The 22011-nt window shown below is 53.1% G+C and overlaps 3 protein-coding genes across 4 annotated transcripts; 2 read left to right on the top strand and 1 right to left on the bottom strand.

Moving 5' to 3' along the window:
* Window positions 1–2412: 2412 nt before the first annotated feature.
* GAL3ST2 (galactose-3-O-sulfotransferase 2) lies at window positions 2413–8871 on the top strand. The gene is made up of 4 exons (XM_072933338.1): window positions 2413–3476; window positions 6848–6934; window positions 7347–7626; window positions 7701–8871. The coding sequence occupies exons 1-4, from the start codon at window positions 3355–3357 to the stop codon at window positions 8559–8561; spliced, it is 1350 nt and encodes a 449-aa protein (XP_072789439.1). The 5' UTR covers window positions 2413–3354; the 3' UTR covers window positions 8562–8871.
* On the top strand, window positions 8582–14563 carry NEU4 (neuraminidase 4). Its single transcript, XM_002191682.6, has 4 exons — window positions 8582–10505; window positions 11719–11924; window positions 12232–12487; window positions 12891–14563. Exons 2-4 carry the CDS (start codon window positions 11724–11726, stop codon window positions 13898–13900), a joined length of 1467 nt encoding a protein of 488 aa, XP_002191718.4. The 5' UTR covers window positions 8582–10505; window positions 11719–11723; the 3' UTR covers window positions 13901–14563.
* An 882-nt stretch (window positions 14564–15445) lies between these two features.
* TM4SF19 (transmembrane 4 L six family member 19) lies at window positions 15446–18425 on the bottom strand. Of its 2 annotated transcripts, none has more exons than XM_072933339.1 (4): window positions 18040–18425; window positions 17788–17856; window positions 16758–16942; window positions 15446–16173 (listed from the first exon to the last, which is right to left on the bottom strand). In XM_072933339.1, the coding sequence occupies exons 1-4, from the start codon at window positions 18301–18303 to the stop codon at window positions 15870–15872; spliced, it is 822 nt and encodes a 273-aa protein (XP_072789440.1). In that variant the 5' UTR covers window positions 18304–18425; the 3' UTR covers window positions 15446–15869. The 2 variants fall into 2 exon arrangements, with proteins under 2 accessions (XP_072789440.1, XP_030135745.4); XM_030279885.4 differs by having other exon boundaries at window positions 15446–16056; window positions 18040–18395.
* Between the last annotated feature and the right edge of the window lie 3586 nt (window positions 18426–22011).

The raw sequence follows: 22011 nt of genomic DNA, 5'->3' as shown, positions 1-22011 counted from the left end.
GACTGCCTGGATGGGCTGTGGGACAGGTAATAAGCTGGCTCTGGCTGTGCTCAGAGGGAGCCAATTGATGGATTTTACTCAGGTGTGCTTTTTTGGAAGGCCTTACTGGATGCCATGAGAGTAGGGAAGGGGGTGTCTTATGCAATAACCATCTTCTCCACAACCTGCTTTTCAGTGATGTTGGTTCTTCCACAGAGCAGTGAAATAAATGTTCCATCCAGAACCTTGTTCTTGGAAGAAAAACCATCCTAAAGAGTGTTTTCTTCTGTTTTAAGGCAGAACACAATCACTACAAGGCTACATGCTGTCAGATTGCACTAAGGATGCTGGCTTGTACTCAGCAATGTGTTGCAATGCCCTTCTCGATCCAGTTCTAAGTTCACACCTTTCTCAGCCTGGCCACGTGGATGCTTTTGTCAGAAATTCCTCCATATGTTCCATGGCCTGTCAGTATCTAGTCCTGCTCTCCACTCTTGTCTGTTCAACCCTTTCTCTCCACTATGGCACACTCCCCACCTCTCCCTTCATCCTTCAGGATGAGTCAGAGAGGAGCTGATTGTCCTCTTCTGAGGTGAAGCAAAGTGAACAATGCCATCATTTGCAAAGAGGAAGAATTTTGTCATGGAAAGCTTGGTCAGGCATTGCAGGGGCTGCCCAGGGAGGTTTGGAGTCCCCATCCCTGGAGGTGTTCAAGGAACACCTGGATGTGGCACTCAGTTCTCTGGGCTGGTTACAAGGTGGGGATTGGTCACAGGCTGAACTCAATGGTCTTGGAGGTCTCTCCCAACCCAAATAGTTCTGGAATTCTGTGGCTCTGTGAAAAGAGAAGATAGCCTGTGCAACACAGTCAGCCTGTAATGCTTGGGTGTGGGGTGATGAAAAACTATGGGAAGACCATGATGCTGTTGGAAAAGAAATATGCAGGATTTGCTTTCTGCCAGGATAGGCTGATGCAGCTAGTTCTTTCCGGATCAGGCTGTTTATATTTTCTGCCTTTTTCCTACACCATTCTTTCTTTTTTTCCCCCCTAAACTACTGACCATCACTGTGTAAAATACAGACTTTCCACATGAAAGGCTCTTTTTAGGAAGTGGAACTTTCCATAGTTATCTTTTTCAGCTGTGTATGCAGAGGGTGCTTGGGAGGGAGACACACAAACCTGTGCTGTGGCCAGGGAAGTTCTGGCATAGCTCCACTTAACCATCTTCTTACACTTGAAGATCCTAAAGCTCCATGTAAGTTTTACTGTTTCATTAAACAATAAAGCACTTCCCTGGGGGAATACGAGGGAGGAGTTAGTGTAGGGTTATTTTCTCTTTCCTAGACTTTACTTCTGTGTTCTCAGTGATGCTTTTATATAGTGGTGCACTGTTGTTTATAAGAGGGAGAGACAGGGTGGCTACATGTATGTGTATTTTTAGAAAGAATCATTGTGACAGGAATTTCTTGTCCAAAATTCTAATTTTTGTGAGACAGTCTTAAATACTAGAATGCTGTGAATGCTCCACACTCAGAACCAGTGGTCTTCTGGCACAGGAACGACTTGGCTCTCTCTACTGGTTTTGCCTCTCTCTGTACAGGATTATGTCTGGAATAGAGTTAATTTTCTTGACAGTGGCTGGTATGGATCTGTGTTTGGATCAGCGAAGCACAGGAATGTTGTAGCTGTTCTTGAGTGGTGCTTACACAACATCAAGGTCAGTTCTGTTCCTTGCCCTGCCCCACCAGCACTTCCACATTCTGATTCTCCCCATGCTGCTGCAAGGTGCCAACTCCCTCTGTGCCTGAGCTCCAGCAGGAAGCAGAGGCAGGATGGAGTGGTGAATCTCACCCCAACCCACTAATTCTGTGTCACCTGGCTGCCCCTTCTCCTTCTGAGCAGCCCACCTCCACATGAGGACATGTATTTGTGCCTGGCACCGTTTGGTTTTTTTGGCATAACTAAAGCTGATGATTCATGTACAACACCCCAGGAGAGAGCAATGAATCAATTGTAAAAGTGTAAAAAATGGGCTTTTGTGATCCGTGGGCTCTACCAGCTCCTGAGTGAGAAATGGCACAGCTGACGTGTGTAATGTAACAGGAGAAAGAGGTCGCTGAAACGTGCCCCCCCTGCCAGCAGCAGCTGGTGCTATGCCAAGAGTAACCCTAGAAATTCTCCATAAAAGAGCACTTTGACTCAGGTTCTACTAAGAAACTCAAGGAAAGCAACCCTACACCTTGCTAATCTCTGCATCTTGGTAAGTGCTGGAGTGGGGCTGGTCAGGGGAAGCTGTGATTTAAGAAAGAAATACTGTGTATTTGGCTGCTCTGGAAATGTAGCAACGTAGGTGAAGGATCCTGGAGCGCTGAGGATTTGGCTGTTGGTGGGGGACCAGCTGCATACAAGGGTTAGAAGGGTGGCACTGTGTGTGGGGAGGGAAAGGAGACCACCAGGAGGTGCATGGATCAGGGCATGTTCCATGCAAGAGACCAAAGTAACGACTCAATCCCCCCTAATCCAGGCTGGGAGATGTGGTTACACTTTAAGTTGCCCAAATGAGGAGAGCATTGGCTTCATCCCAATATGGGGAGCAGGGAGATGACCCCACCTCCAGACTTGTGGGACAGATTCTGCTCCCCCTGGGCAAACTGCAACCATCAAACCCAGTTTGTTAAGTCCTAGTGTACAGCAGCCTCAGTGGAATCTAAAGTTCTTGCATAATACAAATTGTAACAGTTGTTAATGACACCAGAGATAAAGCATAAAATAATGCCCCTTTAGGGGCAAGATTTCTCCCTCGCAAGGCCTGGATACAGACAAGTCTGTTAAGCTTTTAACCTCCAGCTACAATAATTGCATTTCACCTTACCCTTAACCTCCACAATAACTGCATTTTTATCAAAAAGTTTGAAGTCTAAATGTTTTAAGAGGAATTTTCCATAGGTGAACACCATTCCTGTTTTGCTGTTGTCCCTAATTTGCTCTTGCCAAATGTGTCCAGCAGGGAATTCCTATCCTTACCAACCAAGCAAGAAGCAGATAGAAGGGACAGCAGGCACTGACCATGGCCCCTGGCGATGTGATGTTGTGCAGGGTGACAAAGGTCCTCCACCAGCCCCCTGCCCGGGGGGCTGAGCCTCCCTCCTGCAGCCAGGAGAGAAAGGGATCCCCTCTAAGGAATCCCGGTTCAACCTTTTCTTCCCAGCAAAACTGCTGCAAATGCCGTGTCCCGAGGCAGCTCTTTATACCTGTGTTGATGTCCTGCCATACCGGTGTTTTCATGGCTTATTTATTAACTCCCACCCACTCCTGGGAACACCTAGCCACTCCCTTCATCCTCACCTATCCCAGACATTTAAAGCATTGAACGGATGCTAGAAATAGAGACTTGGCCACAGAGCACCAGAGGAGACAAACAGGCACTGGAGTCGATTTGCAAAAGGAAATATTTCCCAGCTCGCAGCAGCATGAAAAGCCCTGGGTGCGCTCCAAGGTAAGGGCAGAGGGAGCTGAGTGCTTGGGGTGCTGAACAAAAACTTGTTTTGCAGGAAGCTCTGGTTCAGGTCATCCCTGGAAGCGGTTAATAACCTGTAGTTAGTTACAATTTGCTGCAGGGAAGGGAATAATTTTGCCATTAGTGTTTCTTGCCTGTGTTCCAGGTCTTTTAATTTAAAAGAACCTTGTTCGTTTGATGCAGATGTCTGTTATTTTCATCTTAAGCCAAAGGAACAAGAAGGGGGTCCCAAGCCTTAAAGCATCTATAGCTGCACCTCTAAGAGAGGTTGATTTCCATGTTTTCTTCCCAGAGGGGAGATAGCACAGCAAAGGTGGAAATGGAAAGGCAAGTGGCACCTCTGGCACCAGCCCTGCCAAGTGCTCCGTGGGTTTTTTGGCTTCTTAGAATTTTGTGTCTTAGCAGTCAGTTCCCATGTAGTGCTCAAAGGTCTTCCAGGCTCGTTCAGGTAACTTCAGTACAGCATTCAAATTTGGACTTTCTCTCTTGAACTTTGCTTGACCAGATCTTAGCAGAATATTCTGAGCTGGAAGGGATCCATAGGGATCATCAAGTCCTGCAAAGGACAGCCTCAAATGCCACACCAAGTGCATGAGAGCATTTTCCAAATGCTTCTTGATATTCTCATAATTTCCATTACATGTATTTGAAGCATGGAGTGCCTGAAATGTAATCATTCTCTGCAGAATTTCAAACAGTTGCCATGTCTTACTCATTCTGGAATGAATGCTGGAAGCAAGGTCTGTAGCAAATCCTGCACTGGCCCTGTGCTGTTTTCTGGGAGAGCAGTCACACTGTGTTCAAAATACTATGTATGCTCCAGGTGAAGATCCTACATGATTTCTGTCAGTAAAAACCCTGAAACATTTCAAGAGCTCATTTGTTTCCAAGCACAAGATGTGCAGAAATGATGGAGGCTTGTTGGAAGAGGAGGGAAAGGTGCCATCAGTTTCCTCTGTGACAGATTTGTTTATTCAGCCACTTTATTCCCACAGTGCGTGTGGGGATGTCACGCTGGGGCCAGTGACAGCCCTGTGAGTGCAGCTGTGGGTGGCCAAGCCCAGGGGGTGATGGGGACAGGACTCCATGAGTGCACTGGCCTGCTCCCTGTGTACCTGCAACCCTCCTCTCATCCCCAGGGTCTCCATTTGCCCACACTCCTCCCTGGGGATCCCCTTGATCCCTGCCCTTTGCTCTTCCTCTGGACATTCCTCGCTTGGCTGGGCTGAGGTGCAGCAGAGTTCCCTCCATGTCACCACTCTGCTTGTTCCCTGGGCTGGAAGGCAGATACCTTTCCTTCCATCCTTCCATCCTTGCTTCCATCCATCCATCCATCCATCCATCCATCCATCCATCCATCCATCCATGATCTTTCCATCCATCCCAGGCACAGGAACCAGCACCAGGCCCTGATAATTCATTGTTTGTCACCCCTGCAATTTCTGCGTGGGGACTGGCACCTGCACGGACCGTGTCCTGCAGAGATCAGTCACTCTTGCTCCTTAAAACTGACCATTCCAGGAAGAAATAGTTTTGGCCTAGATAATTCAAACCTTCATTCCTCCCTGTGTCTCCAGGGACAAAATCTAGCTGTTGTTTGGTTTGGGGCATGTCCAGACAAAATGGATCTCTGGGAGCATTCAGTTAGGCTGGAGATAGGCTCGGTGTGCTGAATGTGTCTGAATATTTGGAGGCAGGCTGGCACCATGTAATCCATTATTTAAGCAAACAACTGTTAAAATATTGTGGGATGCCTTGAGGTGATAAAGTGCAGAGGTCTACAGAGCCTGTCTTCTTGCAGCAGAAGGGATTGATAGTTCTTCTAGAGCATTTTGTGATCTGGATTTGTCTTCAGGATGATTTTGGGTGTATGGGATTTGTTTGCCCCATAAAACATCATTCAGAGTTGGCATTTTGGGGACACTACCTAAATTAATAAATGGACTGTTACTGCACCCATTAAACTTGACAGAAAAGGTGCAGCAGGAGGATGTCAGCTTGGGAAGGACCTCCAGGCAGGCAGGGTGATGTGCTCTGGAAAAGCATCAGATAAAAGACAGCTTCAGTTTAAATGAAAGACCAAGATTTGTGCGGGGGCTGTGTAGCCTGCTCGCTGCCCATGGGCTCCTCTGCTTTCTCCTCCCATCTCATCTCTAAGGACAGGGTTTTGTCCCACTCCCCTCCCCTTAACAGGCCTGAGGCCAAACATTTAGTAAATCCTGATAAAATCTTGCCTGCAGATCTGTCTTGAAACCCTTTGTGCAGAAGTTGTGCTGTGAATTCCTGTCAGAGCTTGGTACCAGCTATGGATGGGGGTCTTCCCTGGCTTTGGGAAGGGCTCTTGGAGGAAGGCTTGAAGGCTTCTTTGCTCCCTTTGGAAAGTGGAAACCACAAGTGTGACCATAGCATGCTGTAAATTTAGATTATATCTTCTCAAAACAGTGTAAAGGCTGAGCCAGATCTGCTACATTTTGGCCATGTCTGCAAATACGAGATTCACACATAGCTAAAAAAGCTTCTAGGGTGAGAGAAGTCAGATCAAACTTGTTGGTGAAAAATTCCTTTTAGGTAGGCATCAAACCTTCAAAAGATCCACTCTGAGTCCCAGCTGGAGTACACTGGTGATCATGGTATCATAGGATTGTTTGAATTGGAAGAGACATTAATGATCATGCCACTCCAACTCCCTGCAATGTGCAAGGAACCTTTGATACATCGTGGTTGCTTAATTAGTGTTGGAAAATACTCCTCCCTCATCATTATCCGCCCCCACCTTTTCAAAGTGGGGTGTAATAAAACCATTACACGTGCTGTTGGGTTATTTGATTTTCTGCCTTGAGAAATCATATTTATATTGTAAAAGAACCTCAGTTTAGTGGATTTTTTTCCCTTAGTTTAGTGGGTTTTTTTCCAATCCCCATATTCTGGAGTGATGTGATTACAGGAGCTGCTCAGGTTTCTCACCAGGGAAGTCTTTATACCCCTACAAAGAGCTCGTTTTCTGGTGAATAATCTAGGAGTTTGAATAGTGAATAAGCTCTAAAGCCCCAGAAAACCAAAAGAAAAGCAAAACAAAAGGCAGCCAAGCAGAGCAGGAGGCTGTGGGAAGAGCTTAGGCTCTGCCTGAAGCACATTGTGTCTTGCCAAAGGCTGAATTAGGAGAGTAAAAGGGAAAGTGCAATTTCTCACTGTCTTACCTCTAACACAGCTTGGGGTCCGAAGGTGGCTGCCAAAACTGATATTTAAAACTGTGCTCACATTGATTAAAGTTCCCGAGGGCAAGATGTGAAATGTGGTGGTTTGGAGAAGGACTATTGGATAAAAATCCACTGAAACTTTTTTTTTTCCAGGCATGCCTGGTATCTCATCATTTTCAGCTTCTGCGTGGGACTTTCCTGCCTCTCGGGATTCTTCCATATGAAGAATAAGAAATACAGGTGAGGCAGAAGCAAGGCTGCACAATTTCCTGTACCTGGAGCAGCTGGGACTGATTTCTGACACCTGATTCATTTCTCACGAGGCCTTGGGCTGATGTTCAAAGGGTGGTGGCTCAAAACTGGGTCCTAGATCCATGTTTGGGGAAGGAATTGATTTAGCCGAAGTGCAGCCTGGTAGGGACCAAACCAGCTGTGTGGGAAAAGGGGATTAAGCTAAAGTCTTTGTTAAGTGAGAATCTGGAGAGGGGGGAAACTGGAGGGGGAAAACCTCTACACTAGAGGGTTGGGGATACAGCCTTGGACCATCTGCAGGTGTGGTGTCAGAGGAGCACCTGGGTTTGGCTTTGCCAGGTATCAGAGATGGGGTGCAGCACCAGAGAGTCTCTTTGCCCCATGTGTCACCTTCCCGCAGAATCTCGAAGAGCCACGAGGAGCTGCTGATCCCTCCCACGCTGTGCCATGCCAAGACAAACGTCATGTTCCTCAAAACCCACAAGACTGCCAGCAGCACTGTGCTCAACATCATGTTCAGGTTCGCAGAGAGGTACAACCTCACTGTCGCCCTCCCTGCTGACCAGCTCTTCCACCTGGGATACCCAAGGACTTTTGTGGCCCACTTTGTGGAGGGCTTTGGAACCATAGGCCAAAATTACAACATCATGTGCAATCACCTGCGGTTTAACCCCTTGGAGGTAAGAAAGAGCCATGACACCTGAGGAGAAACTTGGCTGGGACAGGACTAACCTCTTCTTCCTTCTACAAATAGGTAAAAAAGGTGATGGCAGCCAACACCTTCTACTTCTCCATCCTGAGGAACCCCATTCTTCTGCTGGAGTCTTCCTACATCTACTACAAGGACTCTGTGCCTGCCTTCAGGAGCTCCAAGAATGTGAACGAATTCCTGGAATCACCCACAAAGTATTACCACCCAGCAGATTACAGGAAAAACATCTACGCCAGGAATATCATGTGGTTTGACTTTGGCTACGATAACAACGCGAAGGATGACAAGAACTACACTCAGGCTGTCCTGGAGGAGATCGAGCAGAACTTCCACCTCATCTTGATAGCAGACTACTTTGATGAGTCCATGATCCTCTTGAAGCACACTTTGTGCTGGGACCTGGATGATGTGATTTACTTCAAGCTCAATTCCAGAAGCCAGGACACTGTCCAGACATTGACTGCGGAAAGCGAGGAGCAGATAAAAGTGTGGTGCTCGCTGGACTGGAAGCTCTACTTGCACTTCAACCAGAGTTTCTGGAGGAGAATTGAGCAGACCATAGGGCTCAAGCTGCTGGGAAAGGAGGTGGATCACCTGCGGACCAGGCAGAAGGAGCTCATGGAGACTTGTCTCTCAGAGCATGAGGCAGTGAGGAAGGATCACATCAGGAATAAAGCTCTTCTGCCTTACCAGTCAGGGGCTGCAAACATCCTGGGTTACAACCTCAAACAAGACTTGGACAACACGACTCTGAGAACCTGCCAGAAAATGGTCATACCAGAGCTCCAGTACATGTCCTACCTTTATGCTGTCCAACACCCGCACAAGAAGAGGAAGGATGTGGGGCTGCCAATGCTGTGGACCAGTCTCCAGGAGAAGATGCAGCTCCCAGGGTCCAACTAGGACATGTGGCAACACACTGCGGCTTCCCACTGCTTTGCATCACCCCTTGTCTGACATATAACTGACCCACAGGACTCTTGTGCATGAGAGGAAGGCAGTGGGGGCTTTGTTTAGGGACACCAAGTTGGTGGCTGGTCTCTTTTTGGGGACCTTGAGCCAAAGGCTTTGCATCATCCAGATCCTGGGTGATCCCAGCTGCCTGCTCCTGGCTGGAGGGAGCCAGGCTGCTGCAGCTGGTCAAGACATTCCAGCCTCTTAATCATTAATCAGGAGCGTGATCATTTGCCTTAATTTCATTTTATTTGATATCCATCGTTGCATCAGTCTGGTCACAGCTCACTGGAGCAAGTACTGACTTTGGAGGGTTTAGGGGAGGGGAGTGTGACAAGGAGACACAGTGCTGGAAGAAGCAGGAGTCCACACTCGTGAGGACTAACCAGCACACGCTGCTGGAGCTGCCTTTGGTGTGGGGGTCTCAGGCATCCTGCCCAAAGCCAGGCAGGCTGGCTGCTTTGCCCAGTGGCATGTAAGCCGTGCCTCTCACAAGTGTCACCAGGTGAATGGGACTCTGTCCCATGTGGGAGAGCTCGGTGCTCCCCTGGGAGGGGGTTTCGTGGTTCTGACCTTTGCTCTCAGGCAAGGGTGCCTGGGCATGGATGTTCCATTGGGTGCAGCATCCCCTTTATCAGCAGACACCTTTTTGGGGCTCCCATTGCTGTGTTGGCCAAACTCTCCAGCAGGGATTAGGAGGGGATGGAGTGAGGAGCAGCTTTGGGCACACTGGTACATCCAGATCCCTACTGCTGCCCTGACCAGCACAAGCAGGAGGAGATGCTGGCCCAGCTTTAAAATACTGGGGTTTTGTCAGCGTAGGTTGGCACTGAGAGAAGTGTTGGGAGCAGGTGACAAGCAGTGACACCAAATCCATTGGGCTTGGTGCTGCCATCCTCACAAACCTTCCTGGCACTGCCACAGCAGGATGGGGAGGATGGATCTGGGGTCCAGATGTTGCCTTGGGGGTGAAGATGTGGGGCAGCAGCTCCAGCTAGGAAGCAGGAATGATGCTGTCAGGGGGAGAGGGGTGAGAAGCAGAGCCAGGATTTTCCTCAGTTGTGTTTAGCAGCTGAGGTAGGGGTTAACCAGCCAAGGTGTCCAGCAGGAACAATCCAGATTAAAAGCACTTTCCCTCACTAAAATTAACCCGAGGCTTTTGTAGCAGCCAGGCGGAGCTGCTGGAGCCACACGTGGTCACCCTGGGCCATCCCAGGGGCCCTTCCCTGGCAATTCTCCAGCCTCCAGCTCAGTTTTCCCCTTGGAGCTTCTGATCCGTGATTTGCCCTATGAATTTTGTCAAGCCCTTTTAGCTAAACTGATCATACAGATGGAATATTGGAATATTAGAGTATAGGTATAAAAATGGTTTCTTAGTAGCTGATCTATGTGTAGGTGGGGGTCCTGGGAAGTCTGGAGATCCTGGGAGGGCTGAGGTTCCTGGGAAGTTTGTACATTCTCAGGTGCTGGGGGTCCCGGTAGGGCTGGGGATCCTGGAAAGGCCGGGGGGTCCTGGGACCCTCAGGACCACAGCTGCCAGGCTGGGGGGCTCACGGCGGGGTGGACTGTGGTGAGCAGGGGCTGGAGCCCCTGGACAGTGAAGTGTAGCCTCTCCCAGCCTGCAGGAGGAGGGGAACTGAGGCAGGAGACGCAATTCTCGCCCCATGGAGCCCCTTGCTTCCCCTGGCTGGGCTCCGAGGGAGGTGTCGCTGCCCGGGCCATCGGGACGCCTTTGTGCTGACTCAGCATTCTGCCGGGCACCGCCGGGAGCTCCGTGACCACCGGAGCGGGACCTGCCAGCGGACCGGGCGGCGGAGACAGCTCTGCGGAAAGCCGGCCTGGCTCCGTGCGACGGCCGGGGGACACCGGGGACATCCGGCTGAGCAGGACCCGGTGAGTGCCTTCGCTTTCTCCGGGGGTGTCGCATCAGCAAAAGCTCCCGAGGAAAGCACAGCTGAGAGTGGTGCGTGGCTGCTCCGGCTGAGCCCGCAGAGGATGCCATCTCCTCCTGGAAAATGCAGGGATGTGTACGCTGGGGACAGCTGACCTGTCCCTGAAGGAAGGGCTTTGGGAACAGCTCTCACCGCTGCCGCAGGGACAGGACCCCCCTGTCCGTGCTGTGCACCTCAGGTTCCCCCTGGATGAGCTGGGTGCCTTGCATGGAGGCAGCGGAGGAGCAGGAGCACCCCCTGACCCTGCCACGGTGAGCCTGGGCTGCTCCGGAGGGCTCTGCCCTGCCAGTGCTGCTGGAGGAGAGCATGGAGCTGCAGGTCCCACCCTGCTCTTTGCTCACTGGCCTTCATTTCCCGGACAAGCATCTTAAAGATTGTTATAAATGGATCAGTCAATTTAATAACTAAAGGAATTTATTAAATTGAATGAAAGTAAAATTCGGAAAAGCTACAAGCAAATCAGCACCGAGCCAGGCGATCGGTGCTGGGTGAACAGGGTACTGATTTTATAGGATTTTTTAAATACTATTTCTAGACTTAGTGGGATTCTGGGGTGGGTCTTCCTGTTTCTTTTTGTCCCTTTTTTCACATATTCATGCATGTTCTTTTCTTGTGGTGCTTCTAAATGGAGGTCTTCTCGGAATACACTGATTGCTGAAATCCTGTTAGACAGTAATCTCTTCAAATATTTTGTTCTGGCAATGAATATTTATCTTATCATTCAAGGCATATTTTCTAGACAGAATAATCCTTCAGTATAACCGTATTTTGAGACAGGAATTCACCCTGTGTATATTGCTCTTTCCCATCACTTGGTTCTATTAAAAAGACTACTGTATTTTTTAGTCCTGAGCATGAATTTATTCTAAATTATATATTACAAAGATCAAATTCACTTTATTTCATTTTATTTTGGAGTCCCCAGGTCAACCTCCTTGCTGGTATGTTATGCCCTGACCCATCTCTGAGCTGTGGTGACTTGCCAGTGCAAACTCAGCCCCTCTCCACCTGTCAGCCTCTGCTCCCAGGGGGTTACCCAGACCCAAGCCCACCAAGTTAAACCCAAACCCTTCCAAGAACAGCCCCGTGCCCCTGGCCATGCCCAGCATTCGCTCTCCCCGCCTTCATCAGCCCACCACAACCTTCTGCTGCAGCTGCCATGGGCTCCCGGCACTTCCCGGCCCGGACCGTGCTCTTCGAGAAGGAGTCCAACGGTGTCACATACCGCGTGCCCGCCCTGCTCTACCTGCCCTGCGTGGCCAAGCTGCTGGCGTTCGCCGAGGAGCGGCTCAGCGCCGACGATGCCCACGCCAACCTGCTGGTGCTGCGCCGCGGCACCATCTACGGCAGCTACGTGGAGGTGGGACACGCTGGGGCTGTCCTCAGCGCTTGGTGGGGCACAGCCAGGCTCCTGGAGACAGCCACATGGGAGAGGGCTGGCATGGGTGGAGTGAATCACAGGGTCACGGGTTGGTTTTGGTTGGAAGGGACCTCAAAGGCCATTTGATTCTGTGCCCTGCCATGAGCAGGGACAACTTCCGCTGTCCCTAGTTGCTCCAAGCCCTGTCCAACCCAGCCAGGAGCACTTCAGGGATGAGCAAAAAGTTGGGATGGTCCTCACCCCTCTCTGTCCTCTCCTCCTGCTCCTCCTCCTCCTCCCTGGGCAGTGGGAAGACATGCGTGTGCTGGAGACGGCGACGCTGCAGCACCACCGGTCAATGAACCCCTGCCCACTCTACGATGAGTTCACGGGCACGCTCTTCCTCTTCTTCATCACGGTGCTGGGCAGGACACCTGAAGCCTACCAGATTGTCACTGGCCAAAATGTCACCCGCCTCTGCTGTGTCACCAGCGCTGACCAGGGCCTGAGCTGGAGCACAGCCACAGACCTGACACAGCAGGTCATTGGGGCGACCATCAAAGGTACCCAGCTGCAGGGGGTGAGGAGAGGGGAGAGCAGCCAGCACGGGGGGATCCCTGGGTTTTGGTCTCCTGGAGCCACCGTGACATTGCTGGGGTGATTTCGACACAGGAATCCCACAAGCTTCCAAAAAGGTGGAAGAGGACCTCAAGCAGAGGGGAAAAGGGATGGAGGGAGTACGCATATCAGTTACTGAGAGTGGGGAGAAGATGGGGAGGCCCCACAGCCATGGGGAGCATGTGTGAGGACAACTAGGCAGCACTGGGCTCTGTTGCCCTCCCAGCCCACTGCTTGGCTTGACTGGGAGGAAGCCCTGGGCACCTTTCCAACTGGGCCTGGCAGGGCGCTGTGGGGGTCACCCTTTACCCCATCCCACCTTCACCCCGTGCCATCTCCGCTCCCCAGACTGGGCGACGTTCGCGCTGGGCCCCGGGCACGGGATCCAGCTGCGCTCGGGCCGGCTGCTGGTGCCTGCCTACAGTTACCACATCGACTGCAAGGAGTGCTTCGGGCAGCTCTGCAAGACCACCCCGCACTCCTTCGCCTTCTACAGCGACGACCACGGCCGCGGCTGGCGCTTCGGGGAGTTCATCCCCAACCTGCAGACGGGCGAGTGCCAGCTGGTCTCTGTGGACGAGGAGGACGGATCCAACGTCCTCTACTGCAACGCGCGCAGCCCCTTGGGCTTCAGGGTCCAGGCGCTCAGCACGGATGACGGGGCCGTCTTCCACGGGGGGCAGCTGGTGCAGCGGCTGGTGGAGCCGCCCCACGGCTGTCACGGCAGTGTCATCGGCTTCCCCGCGCCGCTCGTGTACGTCCCCACCGCCTCCCGGGACACCGCGCTGCCCCTCCGGGGCTCGGTTTGCCGGCGGCTTCCTGGGGTGCTCCGCCAGGCAGGAGGGGCTGAGCTGCCCACTGGCAACCACCGTGAGCCAGACGAGCCCGATGAGGACTGTCCTACCCCAGGGCATCACGGTGATGCCAACAGTGTCACCTCGGCCCAGGAGGACTCTGCAGCAACCCCCAGCCCCACTCCCTTCTTCCAAGCACCAACGTGGATCCTCTACTCCCACCCCACCAGCTCCATGTCGCGGGTGAACATGGGGGTTCACCTGAGCACCTTCCCCAGGGACGCAGAGAGCTGGACAGAGCCCTGGGTCATCTACGAGGGCCCGAGCGCCTACTCGGACCTGGCGTACGTGGAGCTGCCCCACAGGGACGCGCCGCTGGCCGGCGGCACGGCCATCGCCTTCGCCTGCCTCTACGAGAACGGGATGAGGTCTCCCTACGAGCAGATCTCCTTCAGCATGTTCACGCTGCACGACGTGCTCCAGAACATCCCCCTGGCAGCCGCTGCTCCCCGCCGGGGCCGCGGGGGGAAGAGGAGGAGGAGGAGGAGCTGCTTCATCTCCTAGAGCCCGCCCAGGGCAGCTCCCCACCCCGCCCCAGTGCTGGATCCTGGAGCACCAACCCATAGGCTGGGTCCTGCCACCGGCCAGCACAGAGGTGTGTTACTGTCCCCACACTAGGGTCTATCTCATTTTTATTGCTATCTTTTTAATTCTGTTTTGGGTGGGGAGGCTTTTGCCCCCAGCCCAGCCTCAGGCTCCTCTCCTCTCCTCTGGAAACAGATACTGGGGGGCAACAGCAGCAGTGGCAGCCAGGGGTACCCTGTGCCATCCCTGTGTGCTGGCTCAGGGGATGTGGTACCACCACCCTGCCCCGAGGGCTTTCCTCCTCTTGTTAGAAATAGTTACACTATATAAATATGGTATATCATGTTAAATTCTTTCTTTTTCATGAAAAGGCTTTTTCTCAATGGTGTCTCTGAAGTCACTCTGAGGGTTTGGGCTGGGGTAGAGTCCTGTTCCTTCATTGTGGCTGGGATGGGGCTGGATTTTATATTTGGGCTGATGATAAAGAAATGTTTGTACTGCATTACTTGTCTGTCTGGGCTTTTAGTTCTCTCTCTTCTTTTTTCATTACAATTTTTTATTATTCATTATTATTTCATTACATTTTCCTTTTCATTACAATTTGTTTTTATTATTTCAATTATTAAAGTGTTTTTATGTCAACCCAGGAGATGTCTCACTTTTACCCCTCTGATTCTCTCCCCCTCCCACGGCATGGGGGTGGTGCTTGGGTGCCAGCTGGGGTTCAGCCACCCCAATGGCCCAGTTATGTTTTGTCTGGTCTGGGATTTGGCTTTTTAGTGTGCCATGGCCATCGCTGCTCTCCTCTGACCCTTGTCAGTCTGGGGACAAACCCCTCCCAGCACGGGCAGGCCCAGGCCCAGGCTGGGTCCTACAAAGGTTATGGGGAGGGGGTTGAGCAGAGGCGTGGGGTCCTGCTCTTGGGAATGAGCAGCAGCTGCTCCTGACACTTGTGTGTGGGTGAATTTTGGGGTTACACCTCAGTTCCAGCATGATTCCATCCAAGTGGTGCCCCAGCTCGGCTCCTCGGGGCTCCTTCACCTGTCCTGGCCTGTGCTGGTGACAAACACCAGCTCAAGTGCACTAAATATGAGCTGATTAACAAAACTGATTAACAGGAGCGTCCATCTCTTCAGCCTGTGACACCACCACGTCTCATTTTCCCCTGGGGTGGGTGGAGGCTGACAAGTGACAGACAACGTGTAAAACAGAAATTTTCAGTTCCCTTGAAGTTGCAAAATAGGACTTAAAGACTAACTAGCAAGTGAGATAAAAGAGTGTAAAAGTGGGCACACGGGATGCTAAACACAGCTGGAACCAGTGGAGAAACAGGTAAGGAGGAACATAGTGACTTTTGTGGCAAAGTGATGGAACAAGGAGCAGCAGCTCATGCCCTGAGAGACGTTCAAGGCAAGGTCACAGTGTGGGGCACTCAGTGAGTACAACCACCAGACACCCCTGTAGACAACCCCCTAGGATCAAAGGAGGACTTCCAGGAAAGGATGGAGGAATGTAAACTGGTTCTAGGAAAAGTGATGTTTATGTGTTCTCTAGGAAGCCCCCTTGTAATGAATCTGTCTGATCATGATGGAACAAACCTCCTGCCGTGAAGCTTCACAACACACACTGGGTTCGAGGAGATATCCTGCATGATCAGATAGGAGGTCCTCCCCTCCACCCCTCACCGGGCCAGTTCCCAACCCCAAATGGCCACCAGCCCCAAGGGAAGGGACATGGCCTGGGCCAGGGCGTCTGCACAGGAGCAGCCCTGGGCACATCAGCCCCACCAGCTGCCCCAACACCCGGGGTGTCGTCCCCCACGGGGGCTCTTCAGTCTCTCACGGGGCTCTTGCACTGGGCTGGTGTCACAGCTCCTGCTGTGCCCTCTCTGTGGCACGTGCCAAGTGACGCCCGAGGTGACACCTCCTCCTGGCACCACCACCGGGCCCTACTTGCCGTCACAGAAGCCACAGAGGCAGCCGAGGCAGCCGTTGAGGATCTGGAGCAAGGCCAGCACCATCTCGGCCACGCTGATGAGCAGCAGCAGGGAGAAGAGCACGACGTGCCAGGGGACGATGCCCTCGGGCTCCAGGCAGATGCTCCAGGCTCTCCGATTGTACAGGTAATTCTCAGCCCTGTGGGACAGGAGGGGGAGAAGGTGCAGGATGCTGCCTGCAGCAGGTCCAGAATCCCATCGCTTTCTTGTCCCCCAGACATCCCATCCTTCATTCAGAGGATGGGCAGAATAAAAGCTTAGAGGCAAAAAAGAAAGGAGCAGGCAAGAAAAAGAAAGGTTAGAAGAATCACATTTACGCATGAGTCTGAGTCTAAAAAGAGAACAGAATTATTTTGTAGCACATATAGTGACAGGAGGGAAAGAAACCTATGCAATAACAAAATCTGCCATCTCTCTGAGAATTGACCTGACCGCTGGAAGCAAAAACATGGAAGCTAATGTCAAGATGTTCCAGTGCAAAAACAGTGGAATAAAACATTAACCATGGGTTCAGATATGATGAAATGTTGGTAAGAATCTGAAGTAAAGAAATGGGAGCAGTGGGGTTTGAACAGTGTACACAAAGGGATTATTACACTTCGTAATAAATGAGCAAACAGCGCTGCAACTTCTTATTTGGGGTCTATTCTGTTAGTTGATAATTACAATTACTTCGGCTGGGAGGTGGGAGGGCGATGAAGATGGAAAGCACCACGTAGAAATCCATGGAAGGTGAGGATTCCTTGAGCTACCAGCGTTCTGCATCAACCACCACGCATGCACCCATCCCACCCCCTTCATTAATCCACTTAATTAGCAATAAATTGATTCAGGCCTCACCTGGCATCAGGCCCCTGGTCCAAGGCATCCAGGAAGGGGTAACCCCAGCGGGCTGCGTGCCCCAGGCCGGGCTCGGAGGAGTTGTAGAGGCAGAGGGGGCCGTTCGTCAGCCCCACCCCGCAGAGCACGAAGCAGGCGGCAGCGCCCAGGAGCGCCAGCTTGGAGAGCAGCACGGAGAGGAGCGCCTGCGGGGAGCACCGGGGGGACACGCAGAGTCACGGAGGGTCAAAACGCATCTGCAGCCCGTCAGCAGAGTTTGGGAGGGGGGGAAAACTGCCCTCGCCAGCTGTGGCTGAGGATGGAGGCAGCACTGGGGTGGCAGGAGTGGGGAGCGAGCTGCGGAGGTGGCACCGTGCCACAGTGGAGAGCAGCACCCAGCACCCGCCGGGGCGTTCAGCACATCCCACCGCGGGCCAGGGCAGCGGGGATGCCGGCCCTGCCCCACCGCAGCCCCACGGAGCAGCGGGCACATCCCTGCCCTGCCCCACCGCAGCCCCACGGAGCAGCGGGCACGGGCACATCCCTGCCCTGCCCCACCGCAGCCCCGCGGAGCAGCGGGCACGGGCACATCCCTGCCCTGCCCCACCGCAGCCCCACGGAGCAGCGGGCACGGGCACATCCCTGCCCTGCCCCACCGCAGCCCCGCGGAGCAGCGGGCACGGGCACATCCCTGCCCTGCCCCACCGCAGCCCCACGGAGCAGCGGGCACATCCCTGCCCTGCCCCACCGCAGCCCCACGGAGCAGCGGGCACATCCCTGCCCTGCCCCACCGCAGCCCCACGGAGCAGCGGGCACATCCCTGCCCTGCCCCACCGCAGCCCCACGGAGCAGCGGGCACATCCCTGCCCTGCCCCACCGCAGCCCCACGGAGCAGCGGGCACATCCCTGCCCTGCCCCACCGCAGCCCCACGGAGCAGCGGGCACATCCATGCCCTGCCCCACCGCAGCCCCACGGAGCAGCGGGCACGGGCACATCCCGGCCCTGCCCAGCCCGGTCCCGGTCCCGGTCCCGGTCCCGGTCCCCGCTTACGCTGCGGCGGGCGGAGCAGCCGGAGCGCTGCCACCCCAGCGCCGTGACGTGGGTCGCTGCCAGCAGCACCTGCGGGGACAAAAGCACCGCTGGGGGACACAGGGGAGCCAGCAGCCCCGCTCCATCCCTCTGCCCCGCTCCGGAGCCCCGCTCCATCCCTCTGCCCCGCTCCATCCCTCTGCCCCGCTCCGGAGCCCCGCTCCATCCCTCTGCCCCGCTCCCACCGGAGGACGGGCGCCCCGCGGTACTCACGGCGATGCCGCCGCCCCAGAGCCCCGGCACGGCCCGGGCGTGGCCGCTGATGTGCCCCTCCAGCAGGTACTTGGATGCTCCGCCCGGGAAGAGCAGGAGGATGCTGGCTGCCGTGGAGAGCGTGCCCAGCACCAGCAGGCAGGGACCCACGATCCGGCTGCACTTCCCCACGCACATGGCTGTCCTGCGTGGGCACGGGAGGAGGAGAAGAATGGGCCGCGTTTGGCCCCGCAGAGCCCCGTGGTTTCCCCATCCCGAACCCATCTCACAGCTGTGGGTTGGAGGGAGTTGTTGGGTTGTGCTTTTGGGTGTCAGCTCAATCTGCTGGCACTGCCCCTACTTGAGGGCAATTTCCAATGCAAATTGTAATACTTCTTTGCCAAACAGGCACTGGTGCTCCCACACCAAACCCCAAGACTCGTGTGGCTCTTCCAAAATGTGTCCCAGCTCCTTGCAGGGGAAGATGGCCTTTAAGGTCCCTTCCAACCAAAACCAGTCTGAGGTTCTATGAAAATGTTACTGCAGGGAGCCAACCACCCACCACAGCTCAGTTTGGCAGCAGCAGGAAGCCAAGAAAGAGACAAAATCTTTGTACAAAGGCTTGTGAAAGCACATCAGTCTCCAATTCAATCTGACAGCAATTCTATCCCTGTACCTACCATAGGTCTGAGTAGGCTGAAAGCAATTCAATTTAATTAAGAAAGTAAATTTCTACTCTCCAGTCCTACTGGCATCTTACTAAGTTATGAGTTTATCTAGAAAGCACCTGCCCATCTCCAGGTGCTACCTTGTCCAGAATTGCATCTCTTCTGCACCTGCAAGACCCTTTTTGTACAGGATGTCCTTTGGTCACTCTGGGACTGCTGAAAATAACAGGTTTGCTGTTGTCCTTGCTCCCAGACGTTCTCTACCCCGAGTTCCTTTGGCTTGAAGTTTGGCTCATGCATTTTCCCCTTTCCTGCTAGGCTGCAGCCCGTTTTGCACAAGTGCCCCAGTGAAGCTGTTTCTTGCTCTGGCTGGTTTTGTTCTCGCTCTGGCTTTGCGGTTGGCTCTGTGGGAAGAGCTGCTCAGCCCCTCCTGCAGGGCCTCAGTGCAGGGGAGGAGCGGCCAGGGCAGCACATCCAGCCTGGCACAGCCCGAGGGGCTGGAGGGCACCAGTCCTGCAGGGTCAGCTCGGGACCGGCCACACCAGTCCCAGCAGGGCACTGGGGAGGGCTGAGCATGGAGGAACGGGGCTCTGAGACACCTGGGGGAGACCATCAGCTCCACACATCCTAGAATCCCACCTGTCGTGATTTCCATCCTCCCTGCCTTGGTTACAGGGAATTAAGGGCCTCTTGGCCGCAGTGAGGCCTTGCCTGCAGTCCAGGGATTGTGTGGCACAGCCATGAGTGCCCTCTGCCGAGTCCCACCACCTTCTGGAACAGCTGCAGCTCCTCTGAGCTCGCAGCCTGGGCTCTTCTCACCAGCAGAGCCTGTCTGCTCATCTGCCCTCCAGCTCTCCAAGCACTCTCCTTCCCCTCCACCACTGCCCACCCCTGGGCATGGCAGCAGGTCTCTCATTGGGAAGCTCCCAGGACACGCTGTCCCTTCCAACCCAATCCCCCTGAGCAAGCAGCTCCTCGGCCAGCACAGACAAACCCCTGTGCAGGGCAGGCAAACCAAAGTGCAGGTGGTCCTGTGTCCATCCCGTGTCCAAAGCAGGACCCCCTTCTGCCAGCACACCTCCATGACCAAAAGCACAGAGATTCCAGCACAGCCCAGGGAACTTCTCCCCACTCCCCAGCTTACCTGGAGCGGTGCCACGCAGAGCAGCAGCGTCCAGCCCTGGCTGAGCCCTGTCCCAGAGGATCACCCATGGGTGACTATTTATGACACCTCAGCCTGTGCTCCCCTCCCATCCTGTCCCCCAGGGCCGCCCACCAGACCATGACCCTCTGTCCCTGTCCCCATCCCAGGAGAGGATGAGTGGCTGGATGAGCCACTCTGCCTTGCCCTTCCCCATTTCAGAATTTACACGGACAGAGTTCACCAAATCAGGCACAACCTCAGATTTTAAGGCTTCTACCACATCTGCACTAAAAGCCTCAACCAGTGCCTGAGTAGTGAACGCTGCTGCTCCTGGAACAACCTGTTGGGGTAATGTTTCCTCTCTAATACTTCAATAAAAGCTTTGGAATAAACATTCCCCTGTGTCAACTGGCTCCTACCTCCCACTCTTTGTGTCCTCACAGGTGTGTCACCTTTTCCTCAGGTGCTGAGTGTATCCCCACCATGTGTGTGTCTCATGCCTTGGTAATAAAGATTGAGAGAGGAAAGTTATTTCTGGATATCTTCATTATTATAAGTTATCAGATATCAGCACTTGGTAGCACAAAAAAAAAAAGGCAAAAATGGGACAGTTTTGTTGGCAGAAGAGTTGCAGGTGGCAAAAGCAAAGAGAAGAATGGCCTGTGGGCTGTGCAGGCACAAAGAACCTTCTCAAAGAAGGGTTTTGGGAGCCCTCCAAGAGCCACATGGGAAAAGATGAATGAGTGAGGCCGAGTTACAGCAGGCAATTCCATTCCTCTTGCAAAAATAAACTGAGGAGCAGATTATCAGACAGTGCCTCTGAAAGGAAAATCAGAGCTGGCATCAGGAGAGGAATTCCCATTTTAGTCACAGAATCTCAGAACAGTCTGAGGGGGAAGGGACCCAGCAGGATCATGGAGTCCAGCTCCGGAGTGAGTGCAGGGATTGAACCTGAGATCTCAGCACCCTTAGCACTGGGCTCCAGCACCTGAGTTAACCTCAGGGTATTTCATCCTTAAATGGGACAAATCAGTCTCCAGAATGAAGACAGACAATGCATGCAGGAGAAGCAGAGTCCAAGTTCTCCTTCCTTTTTCCTTTCCTTTTTCACTTAGAAAGAGGGGAACCCATTTTTCACTCTGCTGCAAGAAAAAGTTTTGCAACCTCATCTTGTGCCTTTCCTACGTCACAGCAATCTGAGGTTCCCACCACACACATGATCTGCTCCATCATCTCCCACAGAAAACCCCACGCCAGGAAGTGTGAAGCATCAGGGTGACACTCTTCCCTGGACTGCTGATCTTTTCCTTATAAGAATAACCCTAATAGAGGGCTAATTTTTGCCTTGCACATGAGGAGCTGTGTGCTTGCCTTTCCCACACCAGATTTCAACTGTGAAAGTGCCAGCACAGCAATTATGGGCAAGGAATTTACCGCCAAGTCACCCAGTCCTGGTGCAGCCAAACGTGGTCTCACCTAACGCAATTCCAGCTTGGCAAGGTCCCCCGTGGCTGAAGAGGTGCCTTCACCTCCCTGCTCCACCAGGAGACTCCTTTGGGGCTGGGGAAGCTGCACAGCAGGCTGGGTTTCTAGAGTGGGTTGGCTTCAAGGAGAACCGAGAGACTGAGGCGAGTCTGAACTGGTGAGGAGGAAACGTTCTGTGCCAAAGCAGCCTCACCTTGGTCCTGGATGGAAGATGTTCAGCACCCCTCTGGTCTCTCCCACTCCCCTTCTTAGCATCTGCAAATCTGTTTGTGCCACTACTCAGCCAAGACTTCTCCAAAATCCCCTTAGACAAGCCCTGCAGGGTGTTTGTGGCTAGAACTGACTGAGGAAACACTAACACGATGCTGGACAATATCCCCTTTAGGGCGTACAAATGTCACCTGAATTTACAGTTCAGATAAACCCCATGAAAAGCTGGAAGTTCACAGAAAATAAGTAAATAAGTAAATGAAACCCAAGAGGTATTTTGAGTTTCAGGTATCCCAGTAGTTCTCTGACCTGCAGACTGATGTAAAAAGATTCCCGACTCAGTTGGAACTGGGAATATTTTCCTAGGCTGCGTGAAGAGTTCAGGGTTTTCCAGCTTCAAGACCGTGGCAGGGGCTGAGCTCCGCAGTGGAGACTTACCTACAGTCAGGAACACAAGAATGACCCAAAATTGATTTCTTAATTTCT

The sequence above is a fragment of the Taeniopygia guttata genome, chromosome 9 (genome assembly GCF_048771995.1).
Source record: "Taeniopygia guttata chromosome 9, bTaeGut7.mat, whole genome shotgun sequence".
Taxonomy (NCBI): domain Eukaryota; kingdom Metazoa; phylum Chordata; class Aves; order Passeriformes; family Estrildidae; genus Taeniopygia; species Taeniopygia guttata.
The sequence above is the reverse complement of the archived record's forward strand: the minus strand, read 5'-3'. Positions and strand labels throughout refer to the sequence as shown.

Excerpts from the sequence above, each read along its gene's own strand:
- NEU4 (XM_002191682.6), top strand. The coding sequence starts at position 11,724 with ATGGGCTCCCGGCACTTCCCGGCCCGGACCGTGCTCTTCGAGAAGGAG. Across the intron at positions 11,925-12,231 it reads TCTACGGCAGCTACGTGGAG|TGGGAAGACATGCGTGTGCT; the intron begins GTGGGACACGCT and ends CTCCCTGGGCAG. Across the intron at positions 12,488-12,890 it reads CATTGGGGCGACCATCAAAG|ACTGGGCGACGTTCGCGCTG; the intron begins GTACCCAGCTGC and ends TCCGCTCCCCAG.
- TM4SF19 (XM_072933339.1), bottom strand. The coding sequence starts at position 18,303 with ATGGGTTCGGGATGGGGAAACCACGGGGCTCTGCGGGGCCAAACGCGG. Across the intron at positions 17,857-18,039 it reads TCTGGGGCGGCGGCATCGCC|GTGCTGCTGGCAGCGACCCA; the intron begins GTGAGTACCGCG and ends TTGTCCCCGCAG. Across the intron at positions 16,943-17,787 it reads GCTGCTCCGCCCGCCGCAGC|GCGCTCCTCTCCGTGCTGCT; the intron begins GTAAGCGGGGAC and ends TGCTCCCCGCAG.
- GAL3ST2 (XM_072933338.1), top strand. The coding sequence starts at position 3,355 with ATGCTAGAAATAGAGACTTGGCCACAGAGCACCAGAGGAGACAAACAG. Across the intron at positions 3,477-6,847 it reads AGCCCTGGGTGCGCTCCAAG|GCATGCCTGGTATCTCATCA; the intron begins GTAAGGGCAGAG and ends TTTTTTTTCCAG. Across the intron at positions 6,935-7,346 it reads ATGAAGAATAAGAAATACAG|AATCTCGAAGAGCCACGAGG; the intron begins GTGAGGCAGAAG and ends ACCTTCCCGCAG.